Below are 22,763 nucleotides of genomic sequence, written 5' to 3'. Positions count from 1 at the left end.
TCTTAAATTTATTTATGTTTATATATTAATAATCTAATGATTATTATATACAATTTTAGAGAAAGAGGCAAAAAAAAAAAACCTGAATAGAAACACAACAGAAAATATAAAAGCAATGAAAATAAATAAATAATGCTTTCTTTTCGGTGAGAGCAAGGGCAGCCAATCAAACAACGGCAACCGATCAGCGCCACCTACTTGCATTTCATAATGAGGTTGCCAAATAAGCTCCGAAACGACGCCATTAAAGGCAAACGAGGCATTCTAAACCCAGCATAGTAACATAACTGTTTCAGAGAGCCTTTTAGGAAGGTTCTGAGCCATTACAGACCCAACCAATTTTTTTTGGGCTACATATCACATCACAGAACAAGGATTAATGCCCCATTCAATCTCTATCACCTTTAAGCCCCGGTTACACGGCACTAATGAAGGACACCGAAGACAAAATGAAACAAGAAATCTGGACTTACGTTGACTTTCTGAGACATCGTTAACCGTCATCCAGCGTTGGCCCTGTAGCTGGAGGTTCGTCAGAATTTTCAAACTGTTGAAAAATATGAACGAATCCCGACGACAGCTTCAGTTCGTCCGTATTCCGTTTTGCTTTCTGTCTTGACGGTTCCTCATCATTTGGGTAGTTCCCGTATTGTCGGCGTTCCGTTTGAATGTCGTCTACCTTCGTCCAACCTCCCAAGTCCAGTGTCTTGCATGAACGTTGACGATACCTGAACGGATCAATAACTAAAGCTCCGACGAGCTGAATGGGACGAAAAGCAACGTTGCCATACAGAAACAATAGCGGCAAGAATGTTTGATCAGCTACTGTAACTATTATGCACATTCCAGCCACAAATGGCTGGAACAGGCATTGCGCACACACACGCCTGTTCATCATGAATGTTTCATTTTGATTTTGTTTATGCTGCGTTTACACATAACAACAAGAAGTCACGAATGCCACGAAGTACACATTCTTAGCCACTGATCACGAATGTGATGATTCGGGGCAGAGGCGTCAGGTGTCCTCAGGAACTGCTGCAACCTGTTACCACGCGTTATGATTAATGGCACATGTTGCTGGAGAATTATCAGCAACCATTACGCGCGGTCAAGAATAATGTTCCGCGTTGTTGCGCGCTATCGCTCGTAACAGCGCATCGTTAAGTTCTGTCATGTTGTGAATTGTCTCCACACACACACCCATATTTATCCAACCGTCAGCTGCTGAACAATTCAGATCGCTCTAGTTTTTCGTCAACAGCCACAGCAGAAGAACTTTGACTGCATGCTTAGTTGGGCCCTGTGCCATGGAGTGGTGCAGAGAGGAGGAGGAGACAGAGAGAGCCAGATGTGTGGGTCCATGTCGGGGGGGGGGGGGGGGGGGGGTGCACCAGAATGCATCTGAGAGCATTTGAAATTTCAAATTTTTCTGGGGGAGAGCCCCAGACCCCCTTGCCTGGGGCTTCGAGCCTTCGGCCCTTGCCAAAAACTTTCTGGCTTTTTTTTTTTTTTTTTTTTTTTCTTCTTCTTCTTCTCCCCATGGCCCACTTTCATCACTGGATACTGTAGGGTGACTCATACAGCAGACCTGGCATGATATGACATTAGAATTAAAAATGGTCGAAACTAAATGAAATATAAATCAGATACGCACTAATATGATGCAACTAAATCACGTTTCACAGTCCGTTGGTTTCGATCAATTGGGCTGGAAACAAGAAGAATGTCTGATTATCCCTTAGAGGTCAGAAAAAGAATGTATCGCACAGTACTTTTCATTTAACTCCCTTTTTGTGTTATGATTTTTTTTTTTTTTTTTTTTTTTGCTTATACTTTTGTATCCAGAAGTCTTTTGTCTGTCAATTGTCTTAAAAGTGTTGTAACTTAATCAGAGGTGCCCCAGTGTTTGCATAAAACTGTATTAAGTGTTCTCTTGGTAGTCTATGAAACTGGTCTAATATCTTTAATTAACTTGAATATCATCATTGACCTGTAGCTGCTGATGGCCCTGGAGATCGTTTCATCATGGGCGAATCACAGGCTGGACAACAGGTCAGCTCTAACACACTAAATTTACTGTTTTGAGAAGTACCAAATACTATTCTGCTACTCACACTACTACCAACACTTGATTTAGTGCTAAGTGGTATATTGTGTCAACAACTCTTTAAAACATTGAATCATGATGCAGCCTACAGTTGTAATAGTAATAATGTTGGCAATGCCATCATGCTGGTTTTGTCTTTTGTCCAGGCAGAGTGGGTGTGGGAGTGGGGGGGGGGGGTACACACATGCACGAGCAATGTCATCTGATAATGTGATTTTTATCAAATGTGTCCATACAGCCCACTCACACAGTGATGCCAGGTCAGGTGATGAGGGTGACCACCGGGGCACCAATTCCTTGTGGCGCTGATGCTGTTGTCCAAGTAGAAGATACTGAACTGCTGAGGGAGTCTGAGGATGTGAGTACACCGTTTAGCCTTTGGTGTAGTTCTCTGTTTTCATTGATGTTGGACCACTCTTGTTTATTTTTGTTGGTTTGTATGTCATGTTGACTGTCTGGTGTATTGTAGGGTACAGAAGAGCTGGAGGTGAGGATTATGGTCCAGGCCCGGCCTGGACAGGACATCAGGTAACACAAGTGATCAGATTACATTTGGTCTTGTTGGATTTGTGAGAATCTACTGGTACCTTGTTTCCCATGTAACAATAAGAAATATACTCAAAACCTGGATTAATCTTTTTAGTCACATAGCACTACTATTATTCTGAACACTACTATAAATGCATCAGAGTTATGGCCCAGTCACACGGCACTTAATGTAGGGCAACGAAGCCCTGTCGAAACAAGAAATCAGGAGTTTCGTTGACTTTTGTTGGCATCGTGTAACCATCGCACAGCTTTGTTCTTGCAGCTGGCACTTCGTCAGGATTTTTAAACTGTTGAAAAATTTGAACGAAAGGCAACGAAAACCTCAATTCGTCTGTTTCATTTTGCTGTTGTTCTTGACGTTTTTTAATCGTTTTAGTTTTTGTAACGTTATTGTTTAATTTGACTTCGTTCGACCAGCTGAATGTTTTCACACCGTGCAGAAGCCGTTTCTGAGCGCTGCTGCTGCTCCACTGAGTTCATGTACCATCAGAAATTACACGTAAAACTCAGCCTGTTTGCTTGGATTTTTTTTTTTTATTTGGGAGGGGAGTCGGCTTCAGTGGGCTCAGACACCTTGTATAGAGTAGAATTAATGTTTTGTGTGGATATAATTAATTATTTTGCCACAAGCAACTGCGGAATTTGAAACAACAAAAATGTTGTGTAATTTATGACGGTACTTGAATGAAGCAGCAGCTCCTGCCTGCGCTTATTTTTTTTTATTAAATATAACAATATGAGTGTAGGAATGACAATCCAGCCCTTCTGTACATGTGGCAACAGGTAGATAATTAAAATGATTATATAAAGAGCTGTTCTGGAAGGCAGAATTCATGTTGTGGATTAGCTGATTAATTTACTGCTCTGATATATTCAGTCATCTTTACACAAATATTTATTCCCCCTTTTGACAGTTTTCTGAGATATATATATATATATATTTTTTTTTTTATTGGAGCAAGACGGAGTGTGCAGCGTGTCGTCAGATACTGAGAATTCTGATGATGAAAGAGATGATTCCTCTTTTGTTCTGGACGAGGAACCAGATCAGGTTCTACCGACGTGCGCACAGATCTCCACAGCTTCTGTTTGCAGTTTCTCCAGGACTCAGGCACTATGAGCTCCGTCCCAGCGCCGAGTCCTGGAACTCAGAGATGCAGACACACACTGCTCCAGCAGTGGCTCCAGACGCGTTTCATTAGAGCATCAAGATTGTTAACTTTATTTTTTTTTTAAGTTCCTTTTTCGTCTCTTTTGCGCTCTTGCTTCGCAGGCTGTTCGGTGATAAAAGCTCTTTCGTCCACCTTTTCTCAACGGATTGTGACTTTTTTTTTACTTCCCCTTTCCCTTCGTTCAGGAATCGTCGTGTGCTGTGTGACTGGGCCATTATATATATATATGAACAGAAAATATAAAAATGAGCCTATGTGTGTTTTTGTTATGACTGAAATTAATTTCACTGTATCTGGAGTAAAATCTGCACAATAATTTTTACTAGTTTGGGATCTCCTGCGATTCATACTCCAGTGCAATTTGTATACTGAAAAATCACCTTCCTTATTAATAATAATTATGACTGTTTATACAGGACTTTCCCAGTAATTTGAGCACTAAACAAAATAAAGTCTAATAATGAAAGAATAGTTCAACACAGTGGCTTAGTAGTTAGCACTGTTACCTCACAGCAAGAAGGTGCTGGGATCACTTCCCGCCTGGTCCTTTCTGTGCAGCGTTTGCCTGTTCTGCCCGTGTTTACGCGAGCTCCCTCTGGGTGCTCTGGCTTCGTCCCACTTCCAAAGACATGCAGGTTAGGTGGATTGGTGACTCTAAATTGACCGTAGGCATGTGTATGAGTTTTTGTCTGAGTGGACCTGGACATGACACTTTGAATGATTGAGTCTGGGACTTTGCTCTCCCCTCCCCCGAACCTTGATTGGGATAAGCAGTCATAGAAAAATGAGTGAATAAAAGAATAAATGCAAATAATGAAAAGTACATGACAACAATGCACAAAAATCCCAGATTAAAAAGGTGGGACTTGTAGTTTAGAAGGACTTAAGGTGTGACTTATATTTACTTTTTCTTCTTTGAGGCTTTTTTTTTTTTTTTTTTTACTTAAACTACTGGGGGGTGTCCTTAAAGAGCTGTGAGTAGTTGAACCCGTGTCTAACCTATTTCTGTGTCTGCACAGACCTATAGGTCATGACATTCGGCGAGGGGAGTGTGTGTTGGCCAAGGGAACACACATGGGCCCATCAGAGATCGGGCTGCTGGCTACAGTCGGCGTAACTGAGGTCCACGTGCACAAGTTCCCTGTGGTGGCCGTTATGTCCACTGGCAACGAGGTGCAAATGGAGGGATGCAAATTCTGGATAACTTTTCCAGATCCTTTTATTTGTTTGTTTGTTCTTTCTTTCAAAAAACAAAACAATACCTGTTGACTTGATGTGTGTGTCTGTGTATAGCTCCTGAATCCAGAGGATGATCTCCACCCAGGGAAAATCAGAGACTCCAACCGTTCCACTCTTCTGGCCACAATACAGGAACACGGATACCCCACCATCAACCTCGGCATCGTTGGAGACAAGTATGAATGTTTTAGGTTTATAGTACCCATCAACCTTTCATTTAACACCTCAAATCTGTCAGTCTAGATTAAAATATTTATGTTGAGAAATGTTTTCTTTAATACTCTGGCTATGTGGTGCACAGCAATGAACAGGTTGGCGTTGGAGGACAGTCAACTGCTGTCCTCACAGTGAGGTGAAACCTGAATCTGGTCTGATGCTGTGATTTCATTTCCAGTCCTGATGACCTGCTGTCAGCTCTCCATGAGGGAATCAGTCGTGCCGACGTCATCATCACCTCAGGGGGTGTGTCCATGGGAGAAAAGGTAACCTATGTGCAGTGACCCATCTCCTCCAATACAGTAAAGTCTTCTACATTTTGAGCAGATGTGATGATTATACAGTATAGATACAGTCAAGCATGAAATGGTTGAATTTGTCTCACAGTGGAATCAGTTTGACTTTCACAGCGTGATTCCTCTCTCTCTCTCTCTCTCTCTCTCTGTCTCTCTCTCTCAGGACTATCTAAAGCAGGTGCTGGATATTGACCTTCATGCTCAAATTCACTTTGGACGAGTCTTTATGAAGCCAGGGTGAGATGGGGGGAGTTAAAATTGAGAAATGTCATTTTGTTTACATCTAGATGTGTTAAACAAAATAGAACATAGCTTCTTGTGTATCAGACCACACCCATTTATTTTGAATCTCAGTTGTGGGTAGACTGAGGGATTTAGAGACTGCAGCGATATCTTAAATTGCTAATTTCTAAACTACAGATACTTCCTACATAGCACTTCAAACGCAAAAAAGCAAGTTTCTGTGTAAGTTTTGGCCACATGTTGCGAATTGCAAACTCATCAGAGGTGCGGTTTGAGGGCGCACACAAAGTTGACATTCCATCTTTTTTTGCTTTAATAACCCTCTCTCATTTGGCTTAAAACCAAAATGTTTGGCCCCTGGAGCTGTGGAGTGTGGCTTTGAAACCAGTGACAGCTAGAGTTATGCAGTTGCCAGGGGGAAAAAAAAAAGCTTACTGGCCACGAGTAACATGTTATTTTCACTTTACCTGGTTGTGTGTGTGTGTGTGTGTGTGTGTGTGTACACACAAGCCACCTGAGCACCACCCATAGCTAAACTCTAACAGAGAGAAACGCAGAAATGGCTCGGCCAATAGGCAGATGTTTCAGTGTATCCTTTGTTCTTATTTAGCCTGGGCGCTGTGCTCAGCTCTTACAACAGTAGTGAAAACTGTGCTGTTTATTCTGGCATCATCGTGTACGCAAAGCATTGGTGACATATAAACATACTGTCAACATTGAGTTCATGTCCGTATGTTGTTCAGAAATTAGATACTCTGTTATGCCAGGGTTGATCACTCTGTCCTACACGTCTGGAGTGGCATTAAAAAAAAATAAATAAATAAATTGATGACTAGAGAAATGTACCGCACACAAATATTGACTGGACTGTTCTTTTCATACTCTTATTTCACTACTGCTACTAATTGCTGCCATTACTCATGCTTCTTAAATTGATGCACCTAAAGTTGTATTATTGTTGTTGCATTAATAACACGGATGTTTCTGGTCCTCAGTCTTCCAACTACCTTTGCCACAGTTGATATTGACGGAACACGGAAACTCATCTTTGCTCTTCCAGGTACGTGTGAACAGTTGAATGAATCATCTACAGAGAATGTGTAGTAACTGAACATCTCCTCAGATATCCTACTTGTTTGCTCTGTTACGCTGTTCTTCTGGGATGTAACAACTTGTCTTGATTTTGTTTGAGAATACAATACACAACATACATTTAGCTCAACTAAATGTTTTAAACAGTTTGGTTAAACAGAACTTAACTTAAAGCTTGTTTATTGGTTTCTCATTGCATGTGAAGTGCATCAAGCACATGTGCTTGACATTTTGGAAAAAGGGCAACACTACTGTTGCATTTCTGATTATATTCGGAACACAAAAATTTATCTCTACATTAAATTGTGCTCAGTTATTCAGAGAGTTGTTTTGTAAGCCAGCTATACAATACATGATGATTCAGTGGGAATCTGCATTATGTCAAGATGAGAAAAAGTAAGACAAGATAGAGAAACACCATATCTGGAGTTACTGTGTATCTGGAGTAGCTGGATGGGATCTTATGTATTTTAGAGCTGAGACACATCCATTGAAGCATGTTCAAAACTTCATGTGACTGGTGTCATATTTTGTGTATTAGATCATAATGTGTTTGCATAGTGTTACCTGTTATAAGCAAAAGTGTACACACTACACATTTACACACGATTGAGACGGAATGGCACACTTGGCCTTGCCGAAGTCCACCAGACTTGGACAAACAATGTGTGTGTGTTTGAGATGCAGGTTTCCTTTGTGGAAACCCTGAATGAGAGCAACTTGTAAAAAGGAAAAGTTTGTGCACCTTGAAATGATGTGACTTCAAGGTGTGCACATCAAAGCTTCCACACCAACAAGAGCCCTGGAGTTGCCATAGAAAGCTAAAACTAGAAAAAAAGTATATAGTGCTCATAAAGCTAGTGTGCACACATGACATAATTCCGTCCCCAGCTTAATTCACCTGCAATTTAAGGTGAATAATGCTGACATGGCACACTGCCAAGACATTCATTCTGCAGGCACGTATCTGTCTGAGGAAACAAAATGCATTCTGCACACAATCAGTGTGTTTGCTATTATCCACGTAAATGCACAGTAGTAGTAGTCTGTCACTTTAAATTTGATGCACTCTGTTTGCACTCAGCTTGGTGCAATGCATGAACTAATCAAATGTCTGAAATAATCAGATTGTATGAACAAATTATGTAGTGCCCTACACATTACCATTTTGAGCACTCCGTATTGTAAAACATCAGGTTGGATGTGGAGCGTCGGTGCACATTTTCAGATCTCTCCAGAGATGTTCAATCGGATTCAGGTCTGGACTCTGGCTGGGCCACTCAAGGACATTCACAGAGTTGTCCTGAAGCCACTCCTTTGATATCTTGGCTGTGTGCTTAGGGTCATTGTCCAGCTGAAAGATGAACGGTCACCTCAGTCTGAGGTCAAGAGCGCTCTGGAACAGGTTTTCATCCAGGATGTCTCTGTACATTGCTGCATTCATCTTTCCCTCAATCCTGACTCGTCTCCCAGTTTCAGCTGCTGATAAACATCCTCACAGCATGATGCCACCACCATGCTTCACTGTACGGATGGTGCCTGGTTTCCTCCAAACATGACACCTGGCATTCACGCCAAAGAGTTCAGTCTTTGTCTTATTAGACCAGAGAATTTTGTTTCTCATGGTCTGAGAGTCTTTCAGGTGCCTTTTGTCAAACTCCAGGTGGGCTTCCATGTGCCTTTTACTAAGACGTGGCTTCCATCTAGCCACTGTACCATACAGGCCTGATTGGTGGATTGCTGCAGAGATGGTTGTCCTTCTGGAAGGAGGCCACTGTGTTCATTGGGACCTTTGAAACAGCAGAAATGTTTCTGTACCCTTCTCCAGATTTGTGCCTTGAGGCCATCCTGTCTCAGAGGTCTACAGACAATTCCTTTGATTTCATGCCTGGTTTGTGCTCTGACATGTCAACTGTGGGACCTTATATGTAGGCAGGTGTGTGTCTTTCCAAATCATGTTCAATCAACTGAATTTAACCCAGGTGGACTCCATTTGAGCTGTAGAAACATCTCAAGGATGATCAGTGGAAACAGTATGCACCTGAGCTCAATTTTGAGCTTCATAGCAAAGGCTATGAATACTAATGAACATATTTGTTTTTGTTTTTGTTTTTTTTGTTTTTTTTATGAATTTGAAAATATAAAAAAAAGAAAACTCCTTTGTCAGATTGTCACTATGGGGTGTTATGTGTAGAATTTTAAGGGGGGAAAAATGAATTTCATCCATTTTGGAATAAGGCTGTAACATAGCACAATGGGGGAAAAAGTGAAGCACTGTGAATACTTTCGGGATGCACTGCAGTTATGGCCATCAAATAGGGGTGAAATTCTCGAACTGTTCAAAAATTTCATCCCAATTCAGTCGTGGTCGAACATCTATAAACGGGGCAATGCTAGTGAGTACAGCTTGAAACTTATTTGTTTGTGTCCTATTGGGGTAAAAATTTGAAGCAGAAGTAGTTTGTTGCAGTTCTGGCTAAGGACACAGTTGGCTGCAGGTTCTTACTTTTGTTTTAGGGTGGTTGCCAGATCTGCACCGTATAACCCAGGTAGTTGCCAGGTCTGCACTTTATAAGGTAGCCTGCTAGGATTCAAGCCAGACTAAGCAGTTCCATCCTGTCTTGGCACTTTTTGGGGGATTGTGGGTAGAATAGGGGTGTAAGGCTACATGTCCATGCAGCATACCCCCCATCCCCCCCAAGCTGAAAAGCACAGAGCGGGTACCCAAAAACACTTTGACAGTGTGTGGCGATGAAAAGTACTCGTCAGCAAGAACATAGCATCTGGCCAATGTGCGATCACAGATCACCCGCCTATACAGAAATGGCAAGAATAAACTAGCCTGATTGGTTACCTGAAAAAGCGCTGCAATGACGTCACAGAGTCTTTCTGAAAAGTTCAACTTGAAGCGCTCTGTGTGGCCACACACGCACGACACAAAAACAGCGCTGTGAAAAAAGACACTGGCTGCTGCGCTTTTTCTGGAGGTGGGTGCATGCAGGCGCATATGCTCAACTGACATTTAGAGCCGGGGGGGGGGCACTGGCACTCGGAGGGGAAAAGCACTATCTGGTCTGTAATGTGTGTGTACATTGTTCTTCTTCTGAAATATACTTGTGTGTTAAGTTACTTCACATCATATTACTACGTAGTTTTATGGTCAGCTTTAGTTTTTCAGTCACTTGGTGACCTTGTTTTTATTTGTTCATTTTGTTTATTCTAGGTAACCCAGTTTCTGCCGTGGTGACATGTAACTTGTTTGTGATTCCTGCTTTGAGGAAGATGCAAGGAATTCTGGACCCGAGACCGACCATTATTAAAGCTAGGGTAAAACACACAGTCATCACCCACATAGATGGTCAGGTACAAAGTGTCTCACAGTAACCAGCTGAGACTATCCTTAACCATCTACGCACAGTTTGAAAGTGAAACTTTTAATTATGACCTAAATAAAAATTAAATTTATTAGGTGACAACTTGAATCCATTCAGAAAGGACAAATCAAATAAATCAAACATCAACACCCTTTATAAACATTGACTGAAACTGAACCCCATTCAATAGTTGGCGTTTGCAAACCTCATTGCAGAGTTTTGGAAAACATCTGTCTGAAATGTCTAAAAACACATTAAGAACTGAAAAGAGTCTGCTTTCACAAATGTTCAAATGAACTGCATCAAAAACACGACTTCTTAGTCTAAAATTCCACAGACTTCAGATGGCTATCGCTCCAGCAGGGGGCAGACCGTCCGGGCAAGCACAGTACTCTCAGTAGCTTCCTACAGGTTGACTGTAAGGACACACCATTTTCACCATTACGTTTTCAAGGTCACAGAGGGGAAAAAAGCCACAAAAAAAAAAAAAAAACAGTATTCTCAGCAGCTTTCCATGGGTTGAGTGCAGGAAAACCAAATCTGCACCACATATGCACTTTTTCAGGATCTTTGTCGAATTTTATGATGGGTGATCTTCATCTAATTTGGAAGGTCAGAGCCATAGAAACAAAATTGAAAAACGCAGTGCTCATAGTAAGTTTTGAAGTCTTGGATGTGTTCAGTGATTGGTAATCTTGATCTGCTTTTCAAGGTCACACAACAACAACAAAAACAGTACCCACAATACCTTTGATTGCACCACATACTGAAACTCTTAGGTGAGTTTGAGTGACCTTGACCTATTTTCCAAGGCTACAGACGAATAACAAATTAGCACCACTTACGAGGTCTGTTAGAAAAGTATCGGACCTTTGTATTTTTTGCAACAACCTGATGGATTTGAATCACATGTGCTTGCATGAGCCAACCTTGAACCTTTGTGCGCATGCGTGAACTTTTTCATGCCTGTCGATTGCGTCATTTGCTGGTAAGCAGCCTTTGTGTGGGACATGTGCTGTGCGCTCGGCAGATTTTCATTTCAAGGAAAAAGACGGAACGACTGGAGCAGCGCCGCATCAAATTTTGCCAGAAACTGGGTGACTGCCAGGTGGAAACCATTCGGATGATTCCGATGGCTTTCGGTGACTTGGAAGAGGTGGGCATGTCACAGCATGTCCTGTGAGACTTCAACACGGAGGCGCTTTTGCTCCGTTAGCAGCAGCATGAATTTCACCGCCACTCTTTTCATGGCCAAATCTTCTGTCACAGTGGAATGTACCGAAAAAGTGCTGATGTCCACCTCTTCCGCAATTTCTCGGATAATCACACGACGGTCCCGCATCACCACAGCGTTCGCTTTGGAAATGATCTGGTCATTTCAGCATGTTGATGGCCGACCAGAGCGTGGCTCGCTCTCCACCGTTGTGCGGACGTCTTTAAACCGGTTGTACCGCTCTTAATCTGTGTGATGCCCATAGCATCATCACCGAAAGCCGTCTGAATCATCCGAATGGTTTCCACCTGGCTGTAGCCCAGTTTCTGGCAAAATTTGATGCGGCGCTGCTCCAGTCATTCCGCCATTTTCCTTGAAATGAAAATCCGCCGCGCGCACGGCACATGTCCCACACAAAGGCTGCTTACCAGGAAATGACGCAATTGACAGGCGTGAAAAAGTTCACGCATGCGCAAGAAGGTTCAAGGTTTGCTCATGCAAGCACACGTGATTCAAATCCATCAGGTTTTTGCAAAAAATAAAAAGGTCCGACCTCGTATGCATTGCGTAGAGATATTTTTGTTTGAGGTGACTCCAACAAGCCACCAAATGACCCTTCTCTTATTACACTTTGTGAAAAGTACAGAAAGGGTACTGCAAAGCCAACTCTACATCATGGCAACATCCACCTTATCATCACCTATCTACCTCTTCATCTGCCAAGACCCCTTCTTACACAGACTACTCTTTTTCTTAAACTGTTTGGTGGGTATCATTGAAACCATGCAGTACCAACAGACCATGTAACAGTTTCCCAATCAAGGCACTGAGGTCCATTGGTGCCCGTGTTTATCCCTGGATTCCGTAGCACGATGCAAATGCAAGCCCAAAACTCCCCCTGGATGAGATATTGGAGAAAGGCACGTGATTTACACATCCAAGGGTTGTCTGTTTACAGCTGGATGGACTGGAACAGTGCAGATGAAGTATCTTGTCCAAGGACACAGGTCACATGATTGGGAATCGAACCCAGGTCTACACTGGTAGTCCAAATCTTTATCCCACTGGCTCCACTCTCTGAAGGTGTGAAGGAAAATAATTCTAGCCTGATACTTTCAAAGGACAGTTTTCTTTCTTTGTTTTCATAATGTCAATTACATATACAGAGATATTTTCACCGCAAAAGATTTAAAACTGACATGTAGTATGGGGAAGGAGCTAGTGCGTGGTGTCATTATGTGATTATTAAATTGTCTAACATGCAAAAAAGTCTGCATTTTCTATTTACTGTTGGTCTTTGCATTTGTAAATATAATACAATGCTAAAATACCATTGGAAGTATGAGCATAAAAATAGGAAACAGAATGTAACCTTTTGACCACTTTGAAGACCCTGGCAGTAAAAGGACTGGAGTTATGCTGAGCACAGACAGATGGATGGATGGATGGATGGATGCAAAGTCTTTGCAATACCCAATGCCATATTTTGGTCTTGGCTGAAAATCAACATTGATCATTGAAAAACCCATGTTGAATGTCCCCAACACACACACACACACACACACACTGTGAAGATCAAAGAAGTATAATTTAAACTAAAGAATTCTTATGTTAAATGAATAACACTGTCCGGTGTCAATAAAGATTATTCTATGATTAATGTTCCATAAATCTGTGGCAAAATATTTCCTGATACACAACAAATGAGTTTTAAAGGCTTTTTAGAACACTTTGAATATTTTTACCTGACCTCTACTCAGCCATGTTACTGTGTCAGTGCTGCTCGTTTTAAAACCTTAAACTGTTAATAGAAATGTGATTATGGTGGATTTGTTTGTATTAAATGATTGTAGTCATCACAAACACTATTCTCTGCTGAGGTTGTACATGTTTTCGGCTTCATTTTTAAGGTCATGTTGTCGAAGTTGCACTGACCTTATCTCTCTTTTCCTTTTCTTTTTAATGCATTGAAACACTTTCAGTATAAAAGAGTGATAATTTGTGATAATGCTCGCAGTGTCTGTGTCTTTCAGCTTTCCTGTGACGTAAAGCTGGATCCTAGGCCAGAGTACCACCGCTGTATTCTCACCTGGCATCATCAGGAACCACTGCCCTGGGCACAAAGCACAGGTAGGCATAAACCTTTAAAACCAACAGTGATTGGGGTAAATTAGGGCTGGGCATTAGGGCAAAATAAATAAATAAAATTGAATTACAATCCCCCTCATGTGAATTGATTTGTATATCAAGATATATAATTTGATCATGCTGCCAGTTTCACAAGTATACTGACTGATGTCTGAAAACAAGAGGGTTGAACTTTAACAATAAAGAAAAAACAAAACCGAAAAACAATGTAAACATTTAATTTACCTGAAACTAATACACGTAATATTAAAATAATTAAATAAAAGTTGTTGCTACAATCATATTTATTGACGACAATATAAGGCTAACAACTAGATTATAAAGTGGTACAGTGATAAAAGCAACCTCAGCGGGAACATAGCATCTGTCCAATGTGCTGTTTCAGATGAGGTGTTTTATTTTATTTTATTTTTTTGTTTTGTTTTGTTTTCTTTTGATTGTGATAGATTCTGGTATGACATATCAGCAGACTGTAGCCAAAGACGGCAAATACAAGCTTCTCCTTCTGCTAAATGGCTTCTTTTTTTTCTTCTTCTTTTTCCTGAAGTTTGCTTTTCAAGTACAAAATGTACCAGAATCCTTGAAATGCTTACACTGGCCCCTAGATGGCGAAAAAAGCTGCTCAAATGTGCAGCACGGTCTCGGCTGTTTTATTCATTTCAGAATTTAATTTTTGACAAAAATAAGATGGGCTGACAGCCAGAAATCAACCCTGACCTACGTTATTGGTACTAGTCATAGTAGTAGTGCATACATGTACTGTCTCCATTACCAGGAGTAAAATGGACACACAGCGCCGAGTAGAAATACTCTTATGTGGAATGCTCTGCCTATTTGAACAGTAAGAGTAGTATGTCACATGCACCATCCATCTGCTGACATCGCAGAATCGAGATGAAAGACTGATCCAAATTGTATAAAAATTGTAGAAGGCTTATCACCGAAATTGATGTGAATTTGATTGCGATTCTGATTCAAGATCATTGAATTGCCCAGCCCGAGGGTTAAATATGGATTCTTTCACATTTGGACAATTTGTTTTGAATCTCCCAATTAATGTGTGATGTTCAGTCTGATTTCTTTTCCTTGACTGAGCCTGTACACACTTGCTGGCCCACAGCTTTGTGAACTCTGTCCTTCATCAGGTAACCAGGTATCCAGCAGGCTAATGTCTATGCGTAGTGCCAATGGGTTGCTGATGTTGCCTCCCAAAACAGAGCAGTATGTAGAGCTGCATAAGGGAGAGGTGGTGGACGTCATGGTCATCGGACGGCTATGATGCAGGTATGCTTTCAACAAACAATAAATATATTAACTAATGTGTTATCTTCTGCAGAGACCTCAGCTGGCCAGGAAAGCAAAATTAAACATCTTTACACAGTTAGCAGCACCACCTCTGGCACTTGACTTCTGCCTCCTAATGGTCTAAATGTGGATATTGGCATACATGTCAAACCCGCAACCTCCAGATGCCTGGATGTCTTTGTTCCAAAGTCTCTTCAGAGTTTCCTTTGAGAGATCGCTGGGATGGGTTTGTGGCAAACGAGCAGTTACTTAGAGAGACTCAAATGAGGACTATCACTTACACTGGGAGGGAATGTCAGCTATGACATGTTGGCCATGTGGTGTGTTTCTCTGGACATGCACCAGTATGCAGGTGCCTCAGTGTTGAGGACCCCATTAGCTGTAAAAGGCCAAAGAGGCACCCATGTTTCACCCATCTGCAGCAGAGAGATGCTTACTTTTGAGAGGTGGGAATGAAATGTGGCTGTCTGGGTGGTTGCTATCCGGGATCCAAGATGATTCCATGGTGGGTGTGGTGGATGCAGCAACACGCAGCACCATTTCATACTCCAGACTGTCAAGAAAAGTAAAGTCAACATTGGGAAGGCTTTGTTGTTAGCAGTGGTATCAAAGCTAAAGAATTTTTTTTTTTTTTTTTTTTTTTTTTATGAAGATATTTTTCTGTGTGGACACTTTCTCAACTGTCGATACCCAGGATGGAATACTTTGTCCTTCTGTAAAAGGACGGGTTGCATGAAGCCTGTTTCACACCAGATGTGTTGGGTGCGTGTGGTGGCTACAGAGCATCTTGATGTTCATTTTGGCACCTGTCCAAATTACCACATTCTAGCATTGCTCGGTTCCTCCTCAGCCATCTGGTCTGTTTCAGTGGAACTTCACACAATGAAGTGACGCCGTGTAAAGATGTAATTCTGTTCCAGTGTATTCAAGGGGAGATGATTGGACTTAACGTTCATAGATGTCATGTTTGTCAGTTCCATTTGGCCCATTCCATGTTATGTGTGTTACAGTTTGGACTCACTTTTTCAACTTTGGTTCTCTGTAGATATATTACTGCAAGCTCGGCGCCAGAAAAAAAAAAGTGCACACCGGAGGGGACGTGCCTCTGAGCATGTGTAATGAATTGGCTCTGCGCTCCTGGAAAGCTCATGTATTTAGTCTGCACTGTTGTAAGAGACTGACTGAGTAAGAGTAAAGAGCCAGTCAAGTGATCTCCTGCATACCACAAAACCAAACCAACAACTGATCTGAGAAACGACACGAGACAGTAGATTAACCCCACATACAGCCCTCCATCACAAGCGTAAACACAGCACAATTGGGCATGTGCGCCACTCCATGACACAGAGCCCAACTACGCTTGCAGTCTCAAAGTTCTTCTGAAAAACTGGAGCGATCTGAATTCGGTTGGATGAATATGGGTGCGTGTGTGGAGACAATTCACCTCGTTCACAACGTGACAGAACTTAACGATGCTCTGTTACGCGCAATAGCACGGAACACTTATTCTTGACCGTGCGTAATGGTTCCTGATAATTCTCCAGCAACACGTGCCATTAATCGTAACGTGTGGTAACAGGTTGCAGCAGCTCCTGAGGACACCTGACGCCTCTGCCCCGAATAATCACATTCGTGATCAGCGGCAAAGAATGTGTACTTCGTGGCATTTGTGACTTGTCTTCGTTATGTGTAAACGCAGCATTAACACCCTCCCCAAGTGAGTCGTGCTGCATGATCTGCCTTTTGCTTGGTGGACTTGACGAATCCCAGGAACTCCAGCTCTGACACTGCTTGAATAAATCGAGCATACTTTAGTTCGTCCACCTTTCTATAATCGCTGGACTCAGGATCCTTGCTCTCTGCCACACTGACAAGCGCAACCCTCAACCTATCAAATCGCTTGAATACAGACACACGCCATATCCATTTGTTTTAAAATGAATTATTTTAGTTAATTAATTTGGTTTATTTGTTAAATACGTGATATTATTGAATAACTAATTTTGCTATATTTTCCAGTATTTCTTTTTCTTTATTTTTTGATAACTCTCACATCCGAGGTGCCGGTTCTGTATTACTGTAATGTTAATTTGCAAACTTTTCTTACTGATATGTTACTACATGAATACTGAACCATTTAGCATGTGAAAAAAAATTCTAGTCTTCAGCATTTTTTTTTTTCAGGCATGGTTTAAGGAGCGTTATGTGTGTTACATTCAGACGATTTAAAGAACTGACAATTTTCAAAATAGTGAAAGTTCTATGAAGTGTGCAGTGGTATTTTTTGAATTTCTCAGTACTTTTACTGTATGATATCACTACTCTTTGTGGTTCTTAACTCTGACAGACAACCTGTGAGGTGATGTCACATGACTGCATTGGTAGAGTTCATAAAATAATCACTTTAATGCTGTAACTTTTTTCTTTTTGCTTCCAGATTTCAATGTCACTTGCTACCGATTACCATGGCGGTGCCAGGACTTCCTGTCTGGACAGGAAATGGGTGGGGGCAGGAAGTGATGCATGTCTACATGGTCGCCATTAGCTGTGATGTCATATGCAACAGCCGATCGGAGCCGGCAGAGGCTGAATCCTCATTGGTCTGCTCTGAGGAGATCACTGTATTTCAATGGAGAAAAATGTGGAGAAGAAAAAAAAAATATTCTGTAATATTATCCTGATGATAATGTTTCTGATTATTAATATCGTTAATTAATATTCTATTTATTAATATTATTACCATGGTTCTGATTGAATATTATCATCTTCGTAGTAATCATGCCCTCTTCTCCTCTGTTCATTTGCTTGGTGCGTTTTAACATTTTCCTGATAGATATGAAGACATAGAAACTCTCTCTCTCTCTCTCTCTCTCTCTCTCTCTCTCTCTCTCTCTCTCCCCCTTACCCATGTTCTTCCACTCGTCTTCTTTGACTATTCTTGTCCTCTAGAATCATACAGAGACTCGACTCTACAGTCCTTAATTCTTGGCACTGATACTGATCCCAGCGATGAGTTTGACGCTGAAATGAACTGAAGGCTGATACAGGAGGCCTTTTTGGGCAAATCTGCTGATGGGTTGTGCTAATACAGAAAAATTGACTATTTTAATGTTTAAAAAAAAAAAAAAGGAAATTCTATCAGGCTGTCACAGCCTCTGTAACAGTATTTATTGAGGCCACGATGAAACAGTGAAACTCTCCACGACACTCAGTGAAAGCCATGAAATGATTTCAGGTGGGTACGTGGCTCAGCTTTAAGTCGGGCTGTGGCAGGATTCAGTGCAGGTACAGACGCCTGATGTCTGTCCTCAGCACCACACCGGGAGGATTCCTCTGGTCTGACATCAGATATAAACACGTCATAATTATGTGGGGGTGGGGGGGGAACCCGCTGTGATCCTCCTGAGATGTGTAGTCATGGAGGAGCCTCGGTCAGGTCAGAGGCAGACTACACTGACTGACTGACTGATCCAGTATCAGTCAGGAACACTGACCCTGCATTCAAGTGTTGTTGGACTTAACGAGTTTACGTAATGAAGGTAATAATTTAGAGTATGTAGACATTCTTCTATATGTAGCTTTGAATTGCCTGCTAGTTAAATTGTTTTAAAGAGTTCATTTATTATTATTCTTATTAAGAAAAGTAATATCAGTCACCAGATGTCTTACAGATGTTAAGGTTTGAAGCCAAAAGAAACAAACGGTTTCTGCGGCACTGTTGCTTGCCGCAAGCGTGAACAGGAACAGTGCAATGATCCGTGGGTGTGTTTTGCAGACCAAGCAGGAACAAGGCAGTGATCGGTGGGCGTGTCTTGCAGAGTGAATAGGAACAATGCAATGATGGGTGGGTGTGTTGCAGAGTCAACAGGAACAAGTGATTGGTGGGCATGGCTTGCAGCGTGAAAAGGAACAGGTGATGATTGGTGGGTGTGTCTTGTAGAGTGAACATGAACAATGCGCAATGATTGTGGGAGTGTCTTACAGACCAAATGGAAATAATGCAATGATTGGTCGGCGGGTCTTGCAGAGTGAACAGGAACAAGTGGTGATTGTGGGTGTGTCTTACAGGCCAGACGGGAACAATGTGGTGATTGGCGGGCGTGCCTTGCAGTGCAGAGTGAACAGGAACAATGCAGTGATTGGCGGGAGTGTAGAGCCTAGACTCTGAAGCCTAAAAGTCATCCTATGCTCATTGCATTAGAGCGTGTAGGTGCACAGGCACCACTGCTGAACTTTGAGGGTGTTTAATGTGAAACGCCCACCATATTTAACTGTCGAAACAAGATTTTGCACAATCAGACCCCTTTAAGTAGCCAAAGATAATTTATGGTCTAACTAAACCATTAACTGCTTATCTCAATGGCAGGCTCACTATTGGCTAACAACTCGCCTCTTTTAGTGTTTTATTTTTTTCCTCCACATAAACAGAGTAATTCTGTCATGTGACTCATTTGCCACTCACAGGAAAATAAACCGCGATATCACTTGAAAGCAGGGTGAGTTATGTCGCATTCTGGTGCTCGTAAACTACACAACTGGTGAATTTATATCATAACAGTTTTCAGGTGCTTGTAAAAAGACGTCCAGTTCAAAGCTGTAACTTATTTTCTCTGTGTGCTGGATTTAATTTGACCAACACCTCCTTTATCCGTTATGTTTGTTTCACATGAAATCCTTTTTGATATTTAGGCCTCTTCTAAAGGTCAAAGGTCAGCTACACTCAGTGCAGGCAGGAATAGCTTAGCTAATATGTAGTCTACACATTCACACGAATTGTGCCGATTAAAACGTTGACCCCAAACTGTTTACCGATTTTATTAATTTTTTTCTCCCCGAGAACCATTCAAACGCGTGGCGGGCAGTCTGGCAGATTCTTCACTCATGCGGGTGACCTTAACCTCTTCTAGTCCCCATTATTATTGCTATTTATGTGCGTGTCAGTTTGTTGTGTGCCAAAACAAATCCACAAGGTCAAAGTTCAAGTCCTACATTCAGGATCTTTTGGAATAATTGCTTCAAAGTAACGGCATCAACTGCTGTTTTGTGTGTTGAAGTGTTCTGTTTGACACCATGGATGCGCTTCATAAACGGTGAATAGTGACAGGTTTCAGTTCCTGTTTACAACATGACCAGACTTCAGTGTTAATTAACCACGAAAGGCTGCTCTGCTCTGGTTCTTCATTTTGAAATATTTCAAATGAATGTCTAATGGCCAATGCTTCTCCTGTATAGGCTTTCCTTTCCGTTTATCTCGCTCAAGTCTGAAGTGAATTTCTTGTTCGAGTCAGAAGCTGGGTTTGTTTTTTTTTGTTTGTTTGTTTTTGTATGACATATATGCAGCACAAGTCAGTGTTTGTGAACTTTGACCTTTCTCCTGATGGGACAATGCTGTCTTCCTTCATCCCTCTTTTCTTTTCCCGTCTTCTCATCTTGCCCCTTTTTCCGCCTCAGCTTTGCATGCCCATTGGGGGAGGGGGGCATTTTCTGTTTGGGCAGGTTTGATTCCAGGCTAAAGTTGAGGTGCAGCATCTGGGCGCGTCTTCTGATCGAGCTGAAAATTTAATTTCTTGCCGTTTGGATACTTATTTCTCACAACACGAGTTTTTGAAGTTATGTTCTTGGCTCTGGTGTTAATGCAGTCTGCCATTTTTCGCTCGGGTGTCAGAAACTTCTCGGTTACCTCAAATGCACCGTACACCTATCTGCAACTCGTGCTGTGTTCATGTCAGATAGCATAAATTAGACATCTCATTGAAGCACTTTAGAAGTGATTGTTTAACTTCATTAGAATAAAAAAAAATAAACACTACTTTTTGCACATTCACATCAAATGGATTCTGACATGAACACAGCCTGGGAGGCGTCCTGGCACCTGCCCAAAGAGAAACGGGGATAGATTCATTTTGAGTAAGAAGACGCAGGTTATTGAAAAACTGCCTTTGTAATGAGTGATTTGTAACACTGGACTGAACTCAGTGTCACACTGCACACACTATAAACTATGACCAGCACTTGTAATGAAGCAATGACACAGCATTCTACTACTGTATAAATATAATGAAGAGGATGTTTTTTTCTGTAATGATATTATTGAAACTGAAGATAAATTAATAAAAATACTCCTGATTATTCTGTATTTTGTCTTGGTAAATTACCTTTTTGTTTATGGTGTTATGTGACCAATATGATGTATTTAATGGTCATATCACAATAATGTAGGTTACCAGGTGTTGTAAAAATTGATATTTTAATATTTTTTTAAATATTTTATTAAATTATTTTATTATAATTTTAATATTTTAATATGGATATTCAAAGCTTCCATTGTTAAAGCTGCAGCGGTTAGCTGTGATAACCCTCTAACACCATGGTGGACACCGGTGGTCAGGGAAGCTGACTGAAGGAGCCCTTCTGAGATATGATATCTCGGAGGGCTCCTGAGGCAGTTGCGAGGTACCGAGAGGCCTGAAGGGTGGCAGCTTCTGCTGTGGGGGAGGCAAAGCAGTGGGTGTAGGAGTACGGAGTAACCATGGAGAAGGACTTTCGGTCAGCACCAAGGTGCTTCTGGCAGACCATGAGGCACCTCAGGAGAGGAAAGCTGGGAACTATCCAAGCAGTCTACAGTAACAATGGGACTCTGACTTCAACTAAAGAGGTAATCAGGCATTGGAAGGAACACTTTGAGGAACTCCTTTATTAGACTGGAGCACCCTCTATCGTGGAGGCTGAGGAAGCTGATGGAGGATTATCATCGTTCCCCTGGTGAAAGTCAGTGAGGTAGTCAAACAACTCCACAGTGGCAAATCCCCGGGAGTTGAGATCCATCCAGAAATGCTGAAGGCTCCATGTGTGGAGGAATTATCTTGGATGAGACGTCCCTTCAACATTGCATTGAGGTGTTGGACAGTGACTAAGGAGTGGCAAACAGGTGGTGGTCCCCATATTTAAAACGGGGGACCAGAGTGTGTGCGAATTACAGGGGCATCACACTACTCAGCCTCCCTGGTAAAGTCTACTGCAGGGTGCTGGAAAGGAGGGTTCAGCCAATAGTCGAACCTCTAATTGAAGAGGAACAATGCGGGTTCTGTTCTGGTCGTGTAACAATGACCAGCTCTTCAGTCTCACAAGGACCCTGGAGGGGGCCTGGGAGTGTGCCGTCCAGTCATGCGTTTTGTGGACTTGAAGGTGTATGATTGGGTACCCCGGGAGATGCTGCGGGAGTATGGTGTGAGGGGGTCCCTCACACCATACTTGCCCCATGTGAAGGAGTTCAAGTACCTTGGGGTCTTGTTCACAAGTGATTAGGACAATGGAGCATGAGATTGGCTGGAGAATCTGCACAGCAGGGGTGGTATTGCATTTGCTCTACTGTACTGTTGTGATGAAAATGGAGCTGAGCCAAAAGGCAAAGCTCTCGATCTACTGGTCAGTCTTCATTCCTGCTATCACCTACGGTCATGAGGATTGGGTCATGACCGAAAGAACTAGATTGAGTACAAGTGTCTGAAATGGGCTTCCTTAGACATAGGGTGAGAAGCTCGGCCAGCCGTGAGGAGCTCTGAGTAGAGCCGCTCCTCCTTCGCATTGAAGCTGAGGTGGTTTGGGCATCTGGTAAGGATGCCTCCTGGGTGCCTCCCTACGGAGGTGTTCCAGGCACATCCAGCTGGGAGGAGACCTCGGAGAAGACCCAGGACTAGGTGGAGAGATTATATCTCCACACATTGTTTCTGCCAGTTCCATTAGAAATTAACTGCTGTTAAAATGAAAAGTTTTTTTTTCTTTTTTTTTTGCAGAATATGCCATAAT

The 22,763-nt window shown here is 42.0% G+C and overlaps 1 protein-coding gene across 2 annotated transcripts in view; it reads left to right on the top strand.

Annotated features, from left to right (window-relative positions):
* The window catches only part of LOC117531746 (gephyrin-like), a 73,921-nt gene extending 52,828 nt beyond the window's left edge, over positions 1–21,093 (top strand). For both annotated transcript variants that reach the window (XM_034194866.1, XM_034194867.1), the window contains 12 exons: positions 2,000–2,055; positions 2,349–2,468; positions 2,580–2,638; positions 4,851–5,004; positions 5,125–5,246; positions 5,465–5,552; positions 5,746–5,819; positions 6,821–6,885; positions 10,141–10,244; positions 13,538–13,634; positions 14,798–14,936; positions 17,395–21,093. In XM_034194866.1, coding sequence (XP_034050757.1) covers positions 2,000–2,055; positions 2,349–2,468; positions 2,580–2,638; positions 4,851–5,004; positions 5,125–5,246; positions 5,465–5,552; positions 5,746–5,819; positions 6,821–6,885; positions 10,141–10,244; positions 13,538–13,634; positions 14,798–14,931 — 1,073 coding nt within the window. In that variant the 3' untranslated portion in view covers positions 14,932–14,936; positions 17,395–21,093. The remainder of the gene's footprint in view (positions 1–1,999; positions 2,056–2,348; positions 2,469–2,579; positions 2,639–4,850; positions 5,005–5,124; positions 5,247–5,464; positions 5,553–5,745; positions 5,820–6,820; positions 6,886–10,140; positions 10,245–13,537; positions 13,635–14,797; positions 14,937–17,394) is intronic.
* The last annotated feature ends 1,670 nt before the right edge of the window (positions 21,094–22,763 follow it).

Source organism: Thalassophryne amazonica, chromosome 19 (assembly GCF_902500255.1).
Source record: "Thalassophryne amazonica chromosome 19, fThaAma1.1, whole genome shotgun sequence".
Taxonomy (NCBI): Eukaryota; Metazoa; Chordata; class Actinopteri; order Batrachoidiformes; family Batrachoididae; genus Thalassophryne; species Thalassophryne amazonica.
Note: the sequence above shows the minus strand (reverse complement) of the source record. Positions and strands in the feature narration are given on the sequence as shown.